At 39.0% G+C, this 23863-nt stretch overlaps 1 protein-coding gene across 1 annotated transcript; it reads right to left on the bottom strand.

The window, feature by feature from the left end:
• Positions 1-1607: 1607 nt before the first annotated feature.
• On the bottom strand, positions 1608-22141 carry prkacbb (protein kinase, cAMP-dependent, catalytic, beta b). The gene is made up of 10 exons (XM_057333805.1): positions 21791-22141; positions 16062-16123; positions 12776-12904; positions 12570-12668; positions 10998-11080; positions 7837-7963; positions 6532-6627; positions 6327-6449; positions 6082-6246; positions 1608-3489 (listed from the first exon to the last, which is right to left on the bottom strand). The coding sequence occupies exons 1-10, from the start codon at positions 21834-21836 to the stop codon at positions 3364-3366; spliced, it is 1056 nt and encodes a 351-aa protein (XP_057189788.1). The 5' UTR covers positions 21837-22141; the 3' UTR covers positions 1608-3363.
• Between the last annotated feature and the right edge of the window lie 1722 nt (positions 22142-23863).

Below are 23863 nucleotides of genomic sequence, written 5' to 3'. Positions count from 1 at the left end.
TTATAAATAATCTTTAAATTTTCATGGTTTTTTTTATACTGTGTGAGTTCACAACTAATAAACTCTACTTATTCTTCATACACATTTACTCCCGGCTGAGATTGGGTTCCCCATTTATGTATCATTGGAGTTTGGGTTCCTCGCCACAGGGCATTTTTGGCTGGCTTGCTCATCGGGAGGCTGCATTTATTAGATACAACTTACTAGAATGATCTTGCTTGTTCTAGAAACACCATGCACTGTTCTGTGTTTTACATTCTCTGTGTTTTTCTCCTGTAAAGCTGCTTTGGAACAATCCACATTGTGAAAAGCGCCATATAAATAAAATTGAATTGAATTGTGAGTTCACTTGCATGGAGCTCAATATTCGTTTAGAATATGCATATAATAACTTGATATTGTATTAATGCGTTCATGAGACTAGTCCTTGTATGCAGGGTATAATGTACACAAAAAAGGTTTGTACAAAATAAATCCAACACAAGGTTTAACTTTTTAGCTCAACATTTTTAGGCAACAATTACTCAAATTTGGTACACTTGAGTTGATTGCTTCATATCATTATGGTTGTTGTGTAAATACATTTTTAATACAATAAAATATCTTAGTCCTCATGACATGGGTCTGGCAGTGTATATATATTCTGATTGGTCAACAGCGCCATCTGGTGGCCTGATATTGCTCATCCAGAGAAGGCTGCTAAACTGACCTGCTAATAAAATATTTAATCTCGAAACCAACATTTAATGTCAAAATGCTTGTGCATAGACATATAAAGCAATATAGAAGTATTTGCTGTTTTTTTAAACATCTCATAATAATCTCAGTATGATATTTGCATTATTGCATAATTAAAACAGTAACCCTTCTTGGATGTTTAAATAAATCGGTTCTCAGTCGTTGGCGACCTCTGATGGTGGTGTGCAGCATCAAGCTTCACATTTCTGCTTGTTGAAAAATCCATCAGCAATCCAGTCCCATGCTCACACACTTACAAAAACCGACCATGGGATTTTTCAACTCAAGCCTTGTTAAAATGACATGTAAACCTCAAGATGGTTTCTACGTGACATTTTCAAAAGTCCAGTAGTAGGAACGGAATAGTGCTGGTTTAAGATTTTACAAGACTGTTTCCAGCTTTATATAAATAAAACCATTTATTTTCCTTGTCCTCATCCTTCCCAGAAAAAGGAAATATTCTTATTCTAGTCTAGGCTTATTCATTTGTTTATGTTTTGTAACTTGTCAACCCTGTTAGCTTTCCAGTATTTCCTAAACATGTTCTTGTAATCCTTTACATTTGTCAGACTCTTTACCTGAAATAGATTTTAAGTTCCTGTCAAAAGCTTTACTACAATGGAGCTACAGAACAACAATTTACCTCAGTTTAGTATTTTGTTCAAATGTTTGTACATGTTAATTACATTGTGGCATCCTATCTCAAATGAAAAGGGCATCCACTTTGTAAAATGACCCTATACAGGCTAATAAAACTGAACAAACTCTTTTGAACGCAGAAAAAACTGAATCAAATAAAAAGAAACCTATAAAATAAATGTCAGAAACATTTCAGAAACGCAAATGTTACAAGTCAAAATAACTACAAATTTTAAAAATAAAATTTATTAGCATCTCTCTAATATGTGTATAAATAAAAACATTTATAAGAAATAATGCATATACGCCTTATGAGCTGAACAATAACTGGATTATATGCGATACAAAGGAGCAGAGGCTTACTAACCTCTGTTTAACATATTCAGTTTCTTATTATACGTCTGTGTGAATGTACCTCAAAATTCAAACTTTGCAAACAATATCCATACCTAGAAGTTTCAATTCTACATTCGGTCATATGAATAAAACACGATGTTATTTCAAAACAGCAACAACATGGAAGAAAACATGAAATTTTGGCAGTTTTACAATTTTCATTGAAGTGAGAACTTGCAAAACGGCTCCAACAGAAACAAATTAAAAACGGTGACCCAGAAGTGAATGTACATAATGTGAAACTGATATGTCATTCAACCTACAGCAACTCAGGCCAATGCGTTTGCTGTTTGTCTTGATTTAAATGTTGGATTACAATATACAGCACTGTTCGAAAGGACTCAAGTGAGCCAATCCGAGGTTGCACATCTTACAATAAAATTGCGTTAGGAATAAAAATGCACAAAAGTGGTAAAATAATAGATACATTTGCATTTGTAACATGATCTGTCAGTATATGCATGAGACTGGACCTTCACTGTAACGTTCTCATGTAAAGATCACTGTAACACTCTGTGAGCTCTTTAATATCGGGTTTCCTAAGGCAAGTCTGAAGAGTTAAGACCTCCTCTGCCATCCACAACATGATGGTTTGGTCATGCTTTCAACACACGGGATGGTTGAAATGAAAAGAAAAAACCCACTAAAATAAATGGATATGTACAAGTAACAAATACTAGCAAAAGAAAACCAAAAGCGTCCCGAAAGTTGTCAGTGTTTGGTCTGAGGTAAAAAGAAAGTAAAAACGAATGAAACCAACGCATAACACAAAACTGTAGACAGCTAGAGGCAACACCTTCCTTTCAAATCACAACACTGTGACGCTGCCGAAGAAAAACAGAACTGTGGTTATACTGTGTTATAAGTAAGGGATAATCCACAGCTAGACGTGCGTTAAAGGGTTTTAATGCACGACGTGGAGGCCAAGAACCACCCGATGCGAAGCGGAGTGCATTAATATCCTTTAACGCACGGCTACCTGTGGATTATCCCGTTTATACCATGGTCATTTGCCAAGTTAAATCTTTTATTGATGTTTACAGTGAAATTTTAGATCAAACAGCTGAAAATAACAGTGATTTTGTCAGTTAAGTGTCAAATGTAATCAAACTTACTGGAGCTACCTGTGCGTTACAAGGGTTTTAAGGCACACCTGCCAACCAATCAGAATCCAGTATTCAAAAAGACCATGGTATAATGTAACAATAATGAATTGCCTTTAAATATAAAACCTTTCAACAACAACAAAAAATCTTTCATAGGGGGAATATCTCTCAAAACAATTTCAGGGGTTGTTTCAGAAGAAAAAAGAAAAACCGGTGAATGAAAGGAGTAAGTGATGCGCCAGTCTATGAGGGTTAGATGGTGGACTGTGAGAACCCTGGTGACGTCTCTCTAAAGCCAAATGGAATGAAGGAAGTACAGTACACAAGGGTAATGTGCTCTCTGCTCATCCCGTGTCTTTAGAGTGCAAAGAAACCCTTATTTGATGTGTTGTGTGACACACACACACACATATACATATATAGATAAATAAATATACGTATATATGCATATGTCTAGCTTTGACGTGTCCATGACTTTGAAAAACTAAAACTCTGCAAATTCTTTTGCACATTTCTCTGTAACTGATACACGTATGTCTTCCTCTTCGTAGTCGTCAAAGTTGCTTGTGTCCCCAGGACCTCGGCACTTCGGTATGAATGGCGCCTCCACCTGGTGGGTGACAGGAGAGAATGATGAAACGAGGTTTGGGTTAAATCTGTAAATGAGTGGTAATCGCTGGGTGAGCGTTCACTCGGTACACATCAACAAATGCTCTTTCTGTGAACATCTCACATAGCTTGGAACGTTCGACTATAGAAAATATATAGATCCTCTTCTTGGTATTATTAACTCATCTCTGACATTAGGACATGTGCCTAAAGCATATAAGGTGGCTGTTATAAGGCCCCTTGTCAAAAAACCCCAACTCGACCCTAGAGAACTAAGGAACTACAGGCCTATATCGAATCTACCTTTCATATCTAAAGTTCTGGAAAAAGTAGTTTCAACTCAATTATGCTCCTTCCTCCAAAGGAATGACATCAATGAAGAATTCCAGTCTGGATTTAGAGCATGTCACAGTACAGAGACTGCTTTGATCAGAGTTACAAATGATCTGCTATTGGCGTCTGACCGAGGTTGTATCTCGTTATTGGTGCTGCTAGACCTTAGTGCTGCATTCGATACCATTGACCACAGCACACTCCTACATAGACTCGAAAATTATGTCGGCATTAAGGGAATAGCTTTGAAATGGTTTAAATCTTATTTATCCGACCGTTTTCAATTTGTAGCAATAAACAATGAGGTGTCACGCAAATCGCAAGTCCAGTACGGTGTACCACAGGGCTCAGTCTTAGGGCCTCTGCTCTTCGCATTATACATGCTACCTCTAGGAGATATAATAAAGCGACACGGAGTTAGCTTTCACTGTTATGCTGATGATACTCAACTTTATATTTCCTCGAAGCCTCATGAAACACAGCAGTTCCATCGAATAATGGAATGCATAGTCGATATAAAAAACTGGATGAGTAACAACTTTTTATTACTGAACTCGGACAAAACGGAAGTGTTACTTATTGGACCGAAAACTGCTATAAGTAACAACCAAGAATACTGTTTAACTATTGACGGATGTTCCATAAAACCCTCGTCGTCAGCAAAGAATCTTGGCGTTCTATTCGATAGTAATCTGTCATTTGAGAGCCACGTCGCCAACACCTGTAAAATTGCGTTTTTCCATCTTAAGAATATATCTAAACTACGTCATATGCTGTCAATCTCAGATGCAGAGAAGTTAATTCATGCATTCATGACATCAAGACTAGATTACTGTAATGCACTGTTAGGTGGTTGCCCTGCAGGCTTATTACAAAAACTCCAATTGGTCCAAAACGCGGCAGCTCGAGTTCTTACACGTACAAAAAAGTATGAACATATTAGCCCGGTTCTGTCAACCTTGCACTGGTTACCTATAAAGCATCGCGTTAACTTTAAAATCTTGCTTATTACCTATAAAGCCTTACATGGTTTAGCTCCTCAGTACTTGAATGAACTCCTTTTGTATTACAGTCCTTCACGTGCATTACGCTCTCAGGCGTCCTGTCAGTTGGTAATACCTAGAATTTCAAAATCAAGTGCAGGTGGTAGATCCTTTTCCTATCTAGCGCCTAAACTTTGGAATAGTCTTCCCTGCACTGTCCGGGAGGCAGACACACTCTGTCAGTTTAAATCTAGACTAAAGACGCATCTTTTTAATCTTGCATACACTACTCTTCCATAATATAAATCTTCAGAGGGTTTAGGCTGCATTAGTTAGATCAACCGGAACCAAAAACACAACTGATGTACTTGTTGCATCAAAGAGTACAGAACAGTACTCTACTCTCAGCCAGTCTTGTCTCATTGTTCCAAGGTTACCACAGCGAGCAGGATGCAGTTCATGGCCTGACCTGATGGTAGAGCGGAGAATGGGAAGTGGGGACCTGACAAGAGCTGAGATGATAGAGCTGGATAAAGAAGGACGCGGTCTCTTGACATGTCTTCACCACAAAACTTCAAATGCTATTAGATTATTAATGATAATCTTAAACTATAATTTATTTTATTATTAAGTTTATTTATTTTATTTAGCCTTGTTGTGCAAGTTCTCTGGAGCTTGTGCAGAGGCAGCAGCTTTTGCCAGAGGGGAACTGGAATCCCCTGGTTGGGCCTGGGTTCTCCTGAGGTTTTTTTTCTCGATTAGAGTTTTGGGTTCCTCGCCACCGTTTGCATACTGTTTTTGCACTATCTGCCTGACCGGGGGGGCTGCTTTAGAATCTTAAAGTTTTACTTAATTAATATTGCATATAGGAATTTATTATCTGTTATATTTGACCTGTGCTTCTCTCTCCTTTATCCTAAATGTGTGCTCTCACTGAGCGTGTGTGTGTGTGCGTACTTGTCTGTGTACGTACGTGTGTGTGTGTGTGTGTGTGTGTGTGTGTGTGTGTGTCTCTGTGTCTGTGTGTGTTGGTGCGTGTTGTGTGTGTGGAGTGTTTTGTGTGTGGGTGTGTCTGTCTTCTGTGTTTTCAACCTTTTCTTGTTTTTGCAGGTACAACTTTGATTGTTTTGCTTGTAGTCAATGTGTCTCATGTACAGCTGCTTTGTAACAATGAAAATTGTAAAAGCGCTATATAAATAAAGTTGAGTTGAGTTGAGTTGAGAAAAACCCGCAACAGGACCAAAGTGATGAGCTTTGTAACTACATGAGTGCAATACCTTTCTCTCATAGATGGCTATCCAATCTGTTGTGGCAAACCATTTGTGGTTCTTGATATCATTGACACCATTCCTGAGGTTGCCAAACCGCTTGGTCAGGTCCACCTGAAGCAGATTCCTCAGCAGATCTTTCAGATCAGAGCTGAAGTGTGAGGGGAATCGTACCTATAGAAACATTTAAATCAATATCTTGATTTTCTACTTTGTGTGTACAAACAAATCGAAAACGTGCAACTCGGCCACACCTTTCCGGACACTATCTTCTCATAGATCTGAATAGGCTGGTCCGCAAAAAATGGAGGATATCCAGCTGCCATTTCATATATGAGGACGCCAAGGGCCCACCAGTCCACGGCCTTGTTGTAACCCTGAATTTACACAAGGATTATTAGCTTCTCTTCATCTCGCATTTATTCTAAATGACATAGAACTGAAGTCAGCGGTTCTGACCTTGCTTAGGATGATCTCTGGTGCAAGATACTCTGGAGTTCCGCATAATGTCCAGGTTCTGCCCTTTACTCTCTTCGCAAAGCCAAAGTCTGTTACCTGTGAGAAAAACAACATATTGAGACAAATGGTCGAATTGACCTACTGAGGGATCGCTCAGAGAAATCTAACTCTTTTGAATAGGAACATCGGTGTTAAAAAAAAGGAAGATTTTGGGATTTGTGACAAGTGTCTCGGGTAACGACTAATTATTTCTATAGTGCCTACATGTACTGTATGTAAAGCTGCTCTGAAACAATGCAAAATTGTGAAAAGTGCTACATAAATAAAACCGATCTGAACTGTATCTGCAGACGTCTAACGAGAGAATGATGTTATTGCTGCATTTTCTATGGAGGTCTCCTTTTGCGCTTAACCCTCTGGGACTCTTCTGTCATTTTTGACCGAAAAATGTTACATTTACATTTAAAAACCGTAGCTTTATCTGGATGAGATGACACTTGGTGACCTTTGTCGCAGTAGCTATGTGAACACACAAAACAATGATGAACATTTTTTCGTATTTGTTAAAGGGTCACAAAAAAAATAGTCACACTTGGCTCCTTCGCGGTCAAAAATGTCGAACATAGGGAAAGAATGGGAAGTATGAAAAAATATGGAAAATGAGAATCTTTTAGTGGTGCAAAATACAAATCCGGCACTGTGCAGAAAATAGTGCATGGTAGGGGTTGCACGAACTAGTCGACATTAATGCTCATTTAAAGCTTCTAGTCACGGGTCATGTGATTTTTTTGACACTGTACCTTTAAGATGGCTGACTGTTCCAAGGACCTGCGTGCGGGACGAATTTCGATTCCCAACCCTAGTTGGAACGTAGTGGTTACCCCATTATACATGCCACTACACATGTTCTTGCTTTTTTAACAACCAGAAGGCTACAATCAAAAATTGTCAAAAATGGATTTTAATAGCCTGAGCTCTGTTTGAACCTAAAATAAGGCATTCATTGATTAATTCTTTAAAAAACATGTTTATTTTTTTCAGTGGGTAATAATGATTGCATAAACATTAATTCGTACCATCAAATTCTCTAAAAATGCTAATTATGAAAGAAAAAACATCATTGAACAAAAATGTATTACATTAATTTTCCTGAAAAAAAGGCTTCGGTCACTTTTGACCGCATAGTGTGACCCGTAAAGGAAGAGTCCCAGAGGGTTAAATACCGTTGTGTATTCTGAGTTTATTTGACCTGTGCGTGCAAAAAGAATTGTTTGAAGATGTTTTTCACTTTTTGTTGCCCGTTACCTGTATGTAGCCGTGCTGATCAATCAGCAGGTTCTCAGGTTTCAGGTCTCTATAAATGAGGTCTAGCGAGTGGAGGTACTCAAAGGTCAGGACGATCTGCGCTGCATAAAACCGTGCATGCGGTTCACTGTGGGTCAGAGATATCACATAAGAGAGTTATACCCACAAAACAGCGTTTTTCACCATACTGCCTAACTTTGCTATTTTCCACTAATAATAACTTCAAAATCAGAGACCAAAGTAAGGGAAGAGACCAGAGCATTATATTGTTATAATATTCACCATATTGCTGACATGACGTTAACATGATGCTAATACACACAATGCATGATTCAGCACGTTAACATGTTCAGTGTTTCCCACAGAATTGTGTGCGACCATGGGGGCTGAAAATATTTTCCTCTGGGGGGTCCGGGGGCTTTCTTCCCCTGAAAGAATATTTTGCATATCTTAAAGGTAAATGCTGCAAAATTAAGTGACTCGATCTATAAGAATACAACAGCTATAGTAGTGATTTAATCATTGACTTCATATAGAAATGGTAAAATGGGTGTTCACAAACAGTTATAACATGTAGAGCATGAGCCATCAAAAAATTAAGCAAAAAAGTGTTTAACAGTTGAACTAATTTACTTGTTACCATATATTAAAACACGGACTGCGCATCGGGCCTTTTTCCTGTGGCGGAACAAAGTAGACTATGGCAGGCCGCCATAGTCTCATCAATGAGTGGGAAACCCTGATGTTAACATCTTGTTCAAACATATTATGTTTAGCCTGATGCTAGCATGTTTTAGCATGTGTTGACACACTGGATGTAGCCCAAACGCTCTAAAGGCTGGGACACACCAAGCAACGAGCGCTGAGGAAACCTGACCATGACGTCTTTTCGCATCACCTGCGTACGGGCAAAAAAGTGGCACTTGAACACACCGGACAGACTACAGTTGACATTCAACTAGCGATTACCCTTTGAGAACATTACTTGTCCATACCAGCATATGGCGCTCGGCATTCAAAAGGGTGTCTACAGATATAAGCAAGTTAAATTTAAGACTTTAAGACCATTTTAATGCCACTTTATATGAAATTTAAGACCAAACCTGCGATGGACATACACATTCTAATACATGCATATTTCATATACACCTCCAAACATTTAGAGACCACTCCAATTACTTTCAGTTTTTCTGTGAACTACTGACAGAACGTGCTTTACTTTACATGAGATGGTTTTATGTAGAAACAGCAAATCACAAAAAATACTTCAGGTGGGTTTTCACAGACTGGGTCACACTTTTGATCACAGCTTTCATTCATTATACACTTTACTGTGTCCCTCCCCTGAGGTTCGTTTCTGTTGAAATTCAAGATACACTGGACTGGAATACATGATTAATGCTGATTAAAGGCAAAGCTGGCGTGATCTCTTCAGTTTTTCCATGGCTATAAGATACAGTACATGTGTAAGTGCTCTTTATAAACTAACACAGGCTCATACGGGTGCTGCGAGTCATCTTGACGGGTTTAGTTAAATACTCACCAATAAAAACAAATATAAATGCCTAATTAATAACACATGAGATTATATTTACAAATGATTTAACCAAATTGCATGTTGGTCTTGTTTGAACGTCGCATTGGATTAAAGCCGTTAGGAAACGCATTTTCCACGCATAAGGTTTGTATTGGTTACAAATGAAATATTTAAAATCAATATTTGGGGTGCAATAATTTGCTCATGATGTGGCAAGTAACGTTAGCCGTTTAATGTGCGGGACATGTCCATCCAGCCCATTGTAACGTTAACCCCGCTCCGCGCCAGGCTCCTGTCGGGTTTTACTCTGCGATATCAAGCGGCTGTACATCATTATCCATTACAATTTCAAAAGAGTGCAAAAGAAACCTTGTGATCTGCTGGAGGCTCATTGCTTCCCTCTGTGCCTGTGACTCCACCACCTCCACGCTCATCCAGACTTTAAAACAGTAGTTTGCCTCGCAGACATTTCCAGGCACCGGCTTTCACCAGCACGAGAACTCATCGTTCTAGCCGTTTTGATGAAGCTTGCATTTAAACAATTTAGCTAGGATGCTGTAAGCTAGCTGTCGGCTACTTCAACCTGTATTCTGCGACCGCAGTTCTCTCTGATGAGTCGTGACGATGCAGTAACTATTTCGGGGAGAAAAATCTTAAGTCTGTTCAATGATTTTAAAGTCATTTGGTCCGTCAGACTGAAAGATTTTTTGCGGAAATGAGAGCAAAATATTTAAGACCTGTAGAATCTGAATTGAATACTTTTAAAGGCCTATATTAGGAAATCTTAATTTAAGACTTCATAAGGATCTGCGGCCACCCTGTTCAAACAGGAAAACTGGAAAAGTCAGAACTGTGGATACACAAGCAAGCAGCGTTCACCACAGTTTACACAAACCACGCTGATTGCATTTTTCAGTCATGGTTACTAAATTTGGCAAAATCGGCACTGGTGTTATCAGACACTGGTCTTTTCTTGTCAAAAAAGGGAAAAATACAGAAGTATAAAGCTGCGTTTGGGTTCGTTTTTTTTCTCGCGTGCTCATTCGCTGAGCTGAACAATTCGCTCTCTTTCTCTCCGACAAGGTCCGCAGCGATTCGTCATGCAAAACGGCACCTGACTAAAGGTGATGTGCAGAACACACCAACAAAAGTTAAGCGAATCAACGCCTAAAAACCACCTGACATCACAAAATGTCTGATCGTCGGCTCGGTGCGTCCCGGGCTTAAGAGTTAGATACAGAAATTTTAAGTATGGTGCCCTTTTATTCATAAACTGTATGACTCTTTATTCTTGGTTCTGTAATTTCACTACACCAGTTTTATATTCGAGACGCAATGCAGAATCAATGCTAGACACAAAAAAAGATTAAAAAAAGGTTCAAAGTTCAGTTTTAATGTGTTGGCATCTTTCCAGCTTTTTGTGCCATGTGAGGTGGGTTTTCAAGATTTCTTTTAAAATTCAAAGTTAAATCTAACATACTGGTGCATTTCATCTGCTCAGTTTTTTGTGCATGACCCTAAAGCATTGTGAACTGACAGGGCTCTCTAAACACAGACTTAGTCTAGTAGTCATTCAGATAATCCGCTGGCTAATTGATGAAAAATAGGGTTAATTCAAACTCACCTGAACCTTCCGATTCTTCTAAGATGTGAGAACATCTCCCCTCCTGGTACATATTCCATCACCATATACAAATTGGAGTTGTCCTATGTAGAAAAGTTAGTGTAGTGTAGAAAAGTGTACATGCATTTGTGTGCATGTGAGATCATACAAAGTACATTTTATATTGCGAGGCTGAGCTTACAGTGTTCCAAAGTTCCTTAGTGGCATGTTTACAGAACGGTCTCTTATTATGCACAACAAATGCAAAATCATGTATTCTCTTCATCGGTTTTCACATCAAAATAATAACTTATTACCACACTTTGGTCATGTCAGCTGAATAACCCCACAAAGGGTGACTAACGCTCACTGCAATACTGATATGTATATCAAGCAACAGGCATATACTACTACGCAAAAGTATTGGGCATATAAGATGTTCTATCAATGCAGGGCTCTAGACTGCGAAATTTTTCCTGCCTGTGCGACCGCCAAACTGATCATCAATATATAACATTTTAGCGCGTTATAAATGCAATGTGTAGAAATGTTATATTGCGCAAGCGGCGCATCCAGTCACTCCATTTTGTCTCCCCTCCTTAAGCCATTCGCTTATCTATCAGTGCCCCGTCCCCACAAAAGACATAATGCGCGGGACTTGAGCCGGTGTAAGAGACGCATTTTATGCTATTGATGATGAAGTGAGAGGACCGACAGAGCGGAGCTAAAATAAATATGTTTTGCCTGCAGAACTCAAGCATTTCCCCAGCTAAGGTACCAAACAGCAACGATAGCAAAGTGTGTTGCGTGCATTGTATGCGGTGTGAAGCTAATGCAGGAAACGTGTTTAAACATGCATGCCCTGAGGGCAAACTACTAAACCGATCTTCTTACTCTGAAATGTACACATAAAAACAAACAACGGACACAAAAACGTCAAAATTCCCATATATTAGCAAGGATCCATGTAAACGGATTAGGGCTGAAACGATTCCTCGAGTAACTCGAGTTATTCGAATACAGAAAATCATCGAGGCAAATTTTGTTGCCTCGAAGCTTTGTTCAATGCATTTAACTACAGTACACACGGAGCGCTGCGTTTCCCCACGGACCGTTATTACTGACGCACAGCCCGCTAAACTCTGTTCATGTTACAGGGCTCTCTGCGAGGCAACAAAATTGCCTCGATGATTTTCTGTATTCGAATAACTCGAGGAATCGTTTCAGCCCTAACCTGATTAATCGATGGAAATCAATAGAATACTCGATGACTAAAATAATCGATAGCTGCAGCCCTAAAAAGTAGTCAGTTTCATCAACGTTCACAGTTGGCAAACAAAACGCATGCGTCACAGTATTAGATCCGTTTATCCGTATACTCGCTCTTAAAGAGGCAGCAGCATCATAAAGATCTCAGTGCAGTTTATAGTTCATACAGTTTATACAGTGCACCAGTTCCACCTCTCTGAAATGTTAGTCTAGAGCCCTGCAATGATCTTACAACGACCAAATATTGATTAATTAATTGGCCATATGCAAGTATATGACTACACAAGGCTAACGACAGGGGAGCAGGGAGGGTCTTCAAGATACCTTGAAGGCATATTCCAATCTGACGAGGAACGGGAAGGACACTGCTTGCACTATTCTCTTCTCATTTAGCGTGTGCTCCACTTGTTTCAACTTAACCACCTAAAAAAGAAAAATTCATAATACAAGTCTCTGAGCAGGCTTATTTACCATCAGAAAAGAACAACTGTTGCCACAAAAATGAATGGTGACCTTCTGTTTAAACCAACCTTCTGTTTGTCCAGAATTTTCATGGCGTAGAATTGATCTGTTGCTTTGTGTTTTACCAACATAACTCTGCCGAAGGATCCTGTGCCCAGCGTCTTCAGTCTGTCAAAGTCATCTAAACCAGTTGTGCTCTATCAGATGCGGCAAACATTAAATAACTTTACTTACAATGCAGGCGTTTAGGAAATGGAAACAATTCAGAATAAAATGTATAATGTGTATGCCAGGTATAGAATGTGCTATTCCAGGTGTTTTATTTACTATATAGGGCTGCACGATTAACTGCAATTCCCATTCAAATCGTGAGTAAACGGATGTGGCTATCGCGAATGTGAAATGGTAAAGGCTGCGATTGTTTTATGCGCAGCTTGTTCGTGAAGCACGGCTCTGTGATCTGTGGGAAATGCTGCTCCATCTGAAAGCACTGCGCGTTTGAGTCGCTTAAAACGTGCATTTAAAAAAGCAACACCCGTCAAACATAATAAAGTATATTTATAATGATGATCATGAAAATACCTGAGGAGGCTTGAAAAACAGTGATGGAAATTTCCTGGTTATACGCGTGGTACTTCTATGGAGCATTGGAGTTTCTGTGCGAGAGCGCCCTCTGGCTTTCGGATGCAGCTGCATTTAACAGCGTCTCACTGACAAACTGCGCATAAAACATCGCAGCCAACCACCAAATCGCGTGCGGTTTCTTTTCGATTAATCTTGCAGCCCTACTATATAGGGATGTAACGATTCACTCAGCTCACGATGCGATGCGAGTCACGATTCTGATCTCACGATGCGATTTATTCACGATTTACTCACGATTAGGGCTGAAACGATTCCTCGAGTAACTTGAGTTATTCGAATACAAAAAATCATCGAGGCAATTTTTGCTGCCTCGAAGGCTCGTTTAATCCATTTAACTACAGTACACACGGAGCACTGCGTTTCCCCACAGACCGTTATTACTGACGCACAGCCCGCTAAACTCTATTCATGTTACAGTCTCATGCGTTCACCGTGAGACACACGCATTTTAGTCTGTTCACACGCTCACACGTGTTTCTCATGCTGATAAATAACTGATAGTTTATAGGGCTGTGACGGTTGCCGTAACAACCGCACCACCGCGGTGGTAAAGTGCCATGACGGTGAACTGCCACCGGCGGTAGTGCACGTCACTCTGACAAATATAGGTGTAATAAATATGAGAGTTGCGATAACGATTGCTAGTTGTAGCCTTTCAGTTGTGGATGGTTTTATTTAAAAGATTTTAAATTAACAGAAATTATTGGCATACGTGTCCATTGGTTCGTTCGAGCGCAGGCCTGCACGGCAAAACCCAGGTTATTCTGCGGCTTCTGCAATGGATCTTATTGTGAAATGAACAGATACGTAAAATCAAAACTGGCTATGACCCGCTTGCTTAGTGTCGGAGCGCGCGCAGGTTTTGCCGCGGTTGCGGAGAGACATCTCTTCATTTGCGCTCCTGTGCACATCTTCTGAACGCGCATTTAGTGCAGCTGTACACATTTTAATCTGGACAATGTCAACAAGTAAGTTTCACATCAACGAGTCGGAAAAAGTAAAGTTTTTATGGCAATCTGAATAGGAAAGCCAATGTAGGTTTAATCAGTTTGTTTCAAATGGAATTGTTAAGGACTGTAAGGGTTAATACGCCACTGACTGAAGTTACTGCAACAAGATTTTTTTTATTTAGTATTTAGCTTTCTTATATCATTTAAGTTTTCATTATTTACTGATGTTTATTTCAATGTTTTATATGCTGTAGTGTGCCGTTTCACTGATGGATTTGCGTGTTAAACATTGACGGATGTTTCATCCTCATTTATTTCAGATATCATATTTCAATTATTTAACAATTTCAAGTATTTAAATAAGGTCTATATTTCTCTTCCACTCGTCATGTGGTTGCTACACGCAAATATAATAATATAAATATTATTTATATAAATAATATATATTTCTCAACCACCGCACCATCTATTACCACCGCAGTGGTAAAAAACTGCCACCGTCACAGCCCTAATAGCTTATTGAAATGGTGAACTGATATTTGACTTGGTTTTGGTCTATTTTACGAGTGAAACTTGTTTTCCGGCTGCATTGAGTCCATCAAACTAGATGCGGACTAGTGGACACCGAATCCTGTTATTTACACATGTCATCTGTCTGTTCTGCGTGTCTGAGTGAATGAACTGCACAGTTTAACGTGCTACACGCGTGATGCTCATGAATTTGTCTGCGTCTGCGCTGAATGAGGACATGAACTTCACCTCCAGAGTTGCTCTGAGAGTTTATTTCACAAACATGTTATTGTTTGAGTGAAGAAACAGACATACTAAAAAATAAGCGTCTTATGACAACCTGCCAAAATAAAAGTCATAGGCTATTGTTTGAAATTATTAGTTCCATTTTTATTCATGTTTCTTATTTATATATTTGTATTATATTGCATTTTGAATTTAATATGGCAATGGAATGTACTAAATGGGTTTAGTTTTCACAGATATTAGTGTATGCTATTTCAGCAATAAAAACTAATTGTTCTAAAAAGGAAACAAATTAGTTGTTTTACTCATTTTAAGAGACCTGTCTTATTTTCTCTTGTATATTTAGTATTGCTTTTTAAGTACTTATTATCCGAATACCCGATTAATCGATGGAAAAATCAGTAGAATACTCGATTAGTAAAAAAAGAATCGATAGCTGCAGCCCTACTCACGATTTATTTTTACAAAATGAGTTGAAACAAATGAACAACGTCCCTTGCATTATTTCTTAAATGCTTCACGTTTCTTTGTATAATAAAATAATGTTTTATTTCAAATAACAAAACTAAACTGCAATTTTATAACAAATTAATAATAGAAAAAGTCTCTTTAATATAAACAAACTAATACTGTCTGTGCTTTTCTTGGATTTTTTTGCATTTAAGAAATATCAGCATGTCCACGTTTAGGTTTGCAGTGAAAATAGCGGCCCCTGCTGTTCAAAAAAAGTATCGCGATTCAGTTCAAGCCTCAACCGATTTGAATCGTCGCTCATTATAACCGATTTTCAACCGGCTCACGGTGAATCCTTACATCCCTACTACTATATAGTTATTTTACAACAACTCTGAACACAAAGAATTGTTACACAGCTTGAGATTCCCATGTCTAGTAACAAAATAGATCATAAATGCTATATGATTTTGACTTCACACCATTCATATGGCCCCTTGTTAATGGAAAAGTCACGCCTCACATCTCATAGATAAACACTGCCCCTTACCTGTGGTGGAGATTCCCATTTTCTCAAGAAATCTTCTTTGGCCTTGGCTAGAAACTCTTTAACTACAAACATGGAAAACAAAAGGAAAACCGGTTATAGGCATTAAAACCAGGCAGCCATTCAGAAGCACCGATATAACGTGTCTTTTAATGACAGTGAGTGCCAACAAGCAAATTCTGCATCTACGCACAGCCACCCAACCGACATCAAAAGACACGGCATATCAACTCAACATAACAACAGAGCGAACAAAAAAGGGAACAATCGTTTTTCTAGCTACATTCATATCCTACACATCAAAACCAGGCAATCTTACAAGGCTAGAAAGATATACTAGTGATGCATGCACGTCTTTGTAGTTAAACAAACACAAGAGCACAACATTACAGGTGTAAGTTAAGACAAACCAATGTAAAATGAAAACAACACGGCAGACGTCAGTCGACCGCGGTGACGGAAACACAATGAGCAAAAAGACCATTGTCATTAAGAATTTACTGAGCCGTTTCTTGCAGAGTTCACACGAGAGCTTTCCATCACCGCGCTCTCCTAATGCAATTATGACCGTACCAAAAGTCTCTATAGATCACCAAGGATTTTCAGGAACATTCACCCACATGGATGAGATGATGGAGAAACAGACATAAAGAGAGACACGGAGAGAGAAAGATTTCTGTCAAACATCACATTGGTTAAGCTGGGCGAGACATGGATTAGACAAAACAAAAGTACAGGTTCATAAATGAACAATAAAAAGACAGAGCAGCTGGACAACAAGCAAATGCTGACGGAGTTCAGCCAAGTGCTGCACACCACTATAGAGGCAGTTACTTTAAAATGTGCTTTTCGTGTAACCAGTTTGAAAAAGAAAATATTCCTTCTCGGCATATCCCAGAGAAAACTGTTCAGTCACATATAGTCGGAATAGCAGAAACACGTCAAATCCGATTTCGATATACCCGACAGAAACTACATCATCCCTTTAAATGATGAAACCTCAAAACCAGGGCCCGTATTCTTAGAGCTTCTACGAATCCTCTCAGAAAGCGCTTCATTTAGCTTCAAAACTTCTACGTAGGAGTCTTCGCTTAAAAGCGATTCAGGACCAATCTGAGAGCAACTCTGAGCAAGGAAAGGACAAAAACTTTGATCTTAGTGAGGAGGCGGGGCTGACCCCCTTGCTATGTATGACACAGTCTTTTAAAGACTGTGATTGGTTGGTTGGCCAAGAAGGAAAAAAAGAGCGCTTTTAAGTTTAGGCTCATGTATTTTTTCCTGTTTTAAGGTACTCAAGCACACACACAAAAATCAATAAAACGCAGATAAACCTTTAAAGTAATATGGAAATTGTCATGCATTGCAACACATTTCTCACTTTTCGTTTTTCGTCCATTTTCTCTGCCGCTAAAGAAACTCTTTAAGTCTCTTAACAAGTTTGGACCTTAAGAGCTCTTTTAAGAGTTAAGATGCTTTATGAATGACTTTTTTCTTTACTAGGATCTTTTCTGTCATTTGAAGGGTAAACGCCAACATTTCTAAGAATTTTCTTAGAATTCTGTCACTAGGAGCAACTCTTTGCGCTTAGATTTTTCATGAATACGGGCCCAGATTATTTTCATCTTCACTTCTTGTCACTATTTTTCATCCCTATAATTTAGGGATATGAATCACTTTTTAAGAATGAATGTGTGAGCAGTTTCAGTCACAGCATACACGTAAATACAGCAGGGCTTATATATTATGTGAAGTTGAAAATACGTTAAAAAGTATTTTGGCCATGCGGCGTACAGATTTATGTCCAATGGCCGGTTTCTGTTGCTTGTGACTGGTTTGATGATTTTTTTTACAACAGCAGATGTCCACAGAAGGATTCTTCTCACTGTTTCATCCTTTTATGGTATGTTCTCACTCTGTATGTATGTGCAGGCCTGGAAAGGGCCATTAGAAAAGTATGATTCCTTATGAGTATGACTGCTTATTAAAGACTGGAAACATCTGACTAAAACTAAACTTACAGGAATGTTACGCTAAAAAGGTTTATAATTAGACACTGTTGTACCTAAAGCCAGACGTCTTGAGCTAATACTGTGTTTGTGATAGGAGGGTTTTAATGGTTCTCTTAAACATGCAAATATGTGGTCTTATTTTCAATGGTGATGTCATTTTTTCTGTGTGAAAAGCTGCAATTGGTAGCTTTGGATAAATATCGTTTTTTAAGCAAATACATAAAGAATCTAGAAAAAAGTGTATCCTTACCTTACCCTGATTTGCAACGGTTGGCTGAGCTTATAATAATAGTAATAATTGAACATTTGAGCTGTTGGTTACATTGTCACAAAAAATGTCAGTTTGGTGTCATTTACTTCACTCATAAAGATAAGCAGTCTACTGAACTCGCAATTTTATGTTTCAAACAGAGATGATAGCAAAATAACACAACAAAACCCCCTTAAACTGCGTTCAGATTACAAGCGACATGATCCCATTCATTTCAATGGAGAGCTGGCGACACGAGCAGTCGCAACCGTTGGCGACCGGATGGGCAGAGCTGTCACGATTATTAAATAATCGTCTCATCGCGATCGTTTGACCTCATCGCGATGGTTTCAGATCATCGCAATTATTGCACATCTCTATAGAAGACACTAGGGGGAGCTGTAGCGTATCTGCATATTGCATATTTTAGTGTATATATTGTAACTAAAGCATGGTAACACTGGTAAAATGTACCACCACAACACAATCACTTAAAAAAAAAAACTAAAACATATACAAATTACCTGCAGTACAAATTAATATTATTTAAGCAAATCTCAGTGTGAAAACCAGTCTACCAAAATTTCATTAAGACACAAGTAAAATTTAATTGTAGTCTTGCAAGTGAGAAAAAAACAGACTAGAAGCTTTTCTATGACTGATAGCATTTCAATGGTGGCTTCAATTCACACCTGATCAATTTACAAGTATTTGGTGGTTGTATTATTGACAGGTAAAAGCCTAAACCTTAAATATATGATGACCCAATTTTTTCCGTAATAGTCTTGCATTCAGAACAATATGGTCGTTTCAATCGCTGAATCAAAAATGTATGAGAATTAAATGTCAAAGCTCAAAAACAGACAATTAATCGTCATAATCGTCAAAGCCCCAAAACAGACAATTAATCGTCATAATCGCAATGATTTATTACACAATTAATCGTCAATCAAATTTCATAATCGTGACAGCCCTACGGATGGGCGTGTCTAGCAACGTGACAAAGTTGAGAAATCTTCAACGTCATGCAAATGAAGAGCGATTTTCAGAAGCGACAGCCAATAGGAAGATGGTAGCGCTAACGTGATCAGTGGATGTCGTCACTCAGGCAACCACTAGTGGGAATGCCCACTGGCAACTTGCAGCGACGAAGTCGCTTATAATCTGAATGCAGCATTAGCTCTTATTAAATGCACTTGTACCCCACTGCTTCATGGGGCTTTTATAAAATGGTTATTCCATATGCGTAGCAAGGTTTCATTCAATAAAACACAACAAATAAGTGATACTTAGGCTATGTAATGCGGTCAGCAGTTATAAATGGGGTATTTTATGATGTCTTAGAACGCGGCTGTAAATCGTTTTGCTGGGTACTTCGCTTTGTATAAAAGCGTACATGCTAAATGCTCATATGTAGGTATTTATAAACTCAACTGAAGTTAAAGCAATCTGATCAAGACTCCCATTAAAGTCAACACTGCATTTACAGCTGTAGGTCCATCACACTGAGCAGTGCATGCTGGGTATGGATATGTTACACTCAAACGAATAAGCCTGCAGTTGATTGCATCAAGCCTTTCAAATCTACAAATGACTCTTATCCTCTGAAGAAGGTCTGATGACAAGCTGTCCACGTCAATGACCGATGCTACGTGTATCCAGCCTGGAAAGCTATTTGTGCTTTTGAGATTAGGTGACTAGTTTATATAGCATTACGAGAGTAGTGTTGAAATGAAGAAATCACAACTTTGTTTTCCTAGAGATAATTATTTCTTCACTGTATTTGTATTATTTAGACCATCATTCAATTAAACCAAAGCGGCATATAGATGAACCCAAACTTCTGGGTTGGCTTACTTAGTTCAGAAAGTTTGCAGGGGTTCTGGAATCAATCAAACGGCTTCTGTTGTTTTGTGTAACATGAAATTGTGCACAATACATACGGTACAAAGTTTGTAGTTACAGAAAATCCCCCCAACCAGCAACACTTTTAGCAGAAATGTGTCATTTTTGCATCGCTACCAACACAAACCAAATGACTGCTTGAAAATCAAGTTGATAACGCTTATGTCTCTGCATATTAGGCTTGGACAGAAACATGACATCTTATTCTGCATCCTATAGTGCATTTCCACTATCAAGAAAGCGCATTCAGGCCAATAGGACAAAAACAGTACAATATGTGAACTGAGGCGTGGCATTCTGGTGTCAATTTAAACAAATTCGAGGTCGTTTTACACAAAGCTACAAGTCAATATGTCCTATATTTTACATCTATATATTGCTAGAGTCATATGGGCTATCTATGGGGGTTTTGCAACGTTTGGTCACTTCACTGATAAACGGCTCGGTTTACATAAAAACGTCCATCACAGGTTTATAGAAAATGGCATATTATTAGTATTTGGGTGGCGGCAAGGCAGCTGTCACACAGCCATTGACAGACGACAATTTCCCGCCTTTATGTGTGTTAATCGCGACCACGTATCTGTTTACACGGCAGTTAGAAAACAGATCTTAGTTAAACACGCGTAAAACCCAACAATGCATTACATATGTCTACACTCACTAGAGGACGAACGGAGGGTTTGGTGAATATTTAGTACAAGTTTAAATCCACTTCAAGTCCTCACAAACCCGTTTGAATGCTGTAATCTTAAAATGTGCTTACAAATTTAAGGATGCCAGTTTAGCAAGTTGTTCAAGTAATGTGCACTTAAGCTAGAAGCGTTTAATGAACTTAAATAGCGTCGTGTTGTTTACTAGAGGCCCGAGCGGACAGCTAACGCTCGTTTCACAAGTACGCCCTCCAAACATCTCTCTGCGGCTAAAGACAACTGCATTAACATGGTTTACTGTACAGTTTACTGGCCACTTTCCTTCACTTCAATCGAGAAAACATGCATGTCAACGATAAGACATCTCGTTCGTCCGAGTGTTTCTACTGATACAAGCGGAGCATCACGTCTGTGTGCGGGCCCACCTCATGTTAGCAGATAGCTTATTAGCTGCTAACATTTGTGCTTTATCGCTTTACTATGACGTTACACAAAAAGAGTTTTTAAATGGCCCGTTCATTCTGTTTAAGACAGAACTTTATTTCATGATTTCCCTTCCGGTCCCTTATAAACAAATGTGCCACGAAGTGCCTTCGGTTACGCTAGCTTGACTCACATAGGAGTTTCCAGATGACGAGCAACAACAGCAATGCGTTTTAAATCTAAAATTCCTTGTAGAGGTTATGATTAACACCAAATATAGACTGCACATTTCCGAACAATGGATATGGATATGTTTGCTTGACATTTGCATTATCCAAACTCACTAACCAGCTAACCAACTAACGTTAGCCCTCGCTAACAAGTGCAATAAATATGAACATTAAACAGAACGACAACAATGACCAACACGTCGAGTAAAATCCGGTCAACTGAAGGTTGTTATATGCACAGTCGTTAATTGGCATGTCTTACCGCTCTCCACTTCATTGCCTTTCTTGGCGGTAGCGGCGTTTCCCATAGTGCGCGAGACACGGGCGACTCTGAGCCGGGAGCGCGGAAGACACGACTGCGAGTCCTTGGAGGAAGCTTCCCTGCACGCGACACCTCGGCCCGTATCTTATATACCAACACTTTAGAAGCACGAAGACCCGCAGAAAGAGAAATCTGCTACAGTCAAGTCCCCGGGCAGCGCTTCCCTTCCGTGCCGCAGATGGCAACCTCTGGTCTCCGCCACAGCGATCGCGCGGAGACTCTTGACTTTCTCGCAGGGTTCTTGAGCGAAGATCAGTCTTCAGTCTTCTTCTACTGCGGAGACCGAAGACATGGCGAGGACAAGACAAACATCAGCTCGTGGCGCCATCTGCTGGACCTACTGGAGTGGCGTACTGTATAAGCGTGCTTGTGTTTATTTACAAGAAAAGGCCAAACAAGCAATGACAAGAAATACACAATATCACAAGAACAACAGACCGTAAGGCGTTATGAAAATGAGGTGCTAGGTACAAGTTAAAGTAAGATAAATAAAACCTTTCTATTTAAAAAATGGACTGTTAACATGAACAAAAACAAGAAGAAAAGATGAAAATAGTATGTGTATGTTTCTAAGGTTGTGTGTCTGATAAATGAATTTGGAAGCAGCTGAAGCGGCACTCTTTCCCCAGTAACATTATATGATCCACTTCTGAAGATCTGCAACAATGTGGCAGGAGTTCAGAAATGTTGTTGTTTTAATATTAGTAATAAAGACAACTATGCTACTAGGCCAACATTACGCATTGTTGAAAAAATGTGATAACATGTATTTTCTGTAAACCTCCTAAACAAATTAAGCAAAGGGTTTCTTAGTATGCCTCCATTTTGCTTAAATAATGGAACTCTAATTCAGCAAGTTCACCAAATTCACCAAAATATGCTTCTATAGGAAGAACACAATGTTAGTGCTTGCTATAAACATACTACTTTTACAGGTAACCCATAAAATGCAGGTCGGCCTGAAATAACGTGCACAAACAACTTTAGAATGTAACATGACTTACATTTTGCTCATTATGAGATTCACGAATAGATTGTTGGATAGTTGATAATGTTTCTTTTTCTAGTTAAAGCAACACTTTGCAGTTTTTCGACCTTAAAATAAATAAAGAAAAAAATGATGTCTCTAAAACGATTTCAGTGGTAGAACAGCTCTCCGGACGAAATCTTGACTTGACTTAAGAGTACAGCCTAACCTAAGCAGGTACACGGTGGCATCAATAGTTCGGACATTTCATCAAGAGCACAGGTGAGAAACTTATCTTCTGTCAACTGAAAATCCATAGATTACTGCAAGTACTATATCAACAGTTTGGGTATCTGTTCGTGTATCATTTTACAATAAGCTACATGTGTTCTGTTTGGCCAACATAGGATTGAACGTCGAGAACACCAAGGAGGGAGGGGCCCCATATTCACACAGGAGCATAAACCTCGTTTGGCCAATAATGCAATCAGACTTCGAGAAATTCAAGCCCATATTGTCAATGATCACACAAATGTCATTAATGTCCAACAGGTCTCTCTGTCAACAATAGCCCGTATCCTTAAAAAAACATCAAGTTCTGATGAAACGCCTGTATAAAGTGCCATTTGAAAGAAATTCAGACAGGGTGAAATTCCTGCGGCGTGAATATGTGGTGGTGTGTTCTGTTCACTGACTGTAGTATTGTGTACTGCACACATAACCTTTTTACTGTACATGTGATTTTAATGTAAAGCAGACCTACAGTATATTGATCTACACAATGTGATATTGAGCTGTATTTCAGAGAGTTTTGCAAATGGATGCAGAGGAAGTCCCGCGTGAGTTTACATACATTGATGAGGCTGGATTTAACCTGACAACAGTGAGAAGAAGGGGGAAATGTTCGTTATGAATGTTTTGTTGAAATGTTCAGTATTGACTGGCTGGAGCACATGAAAAGAAATGAATAGTCTGCACAATTGGTGTCATGTGGTGTTGGTGAATTTATTTTTACACTTTCTCTTTGTAAATGCTAAAAGTGTTTT

This window comes from Triplophysa rosa, linkage group LG5 (genome assembly GCF_024868665.1).
Source record: "Triplophysa rosa linkage group LG5, Trosa_1v2, whole genome shotgun sequence".
NCBI lineage: Eukaryota > Metazoa > Chordata > Actinopteri > Cypriniformes > Nemacheilidae > Triplophysa > Triplophysa rosa.
Note: the sequence above shows the minus strand (reverse complement) of the source record. Positions and strands in the feature narration are given on the sequence as shown.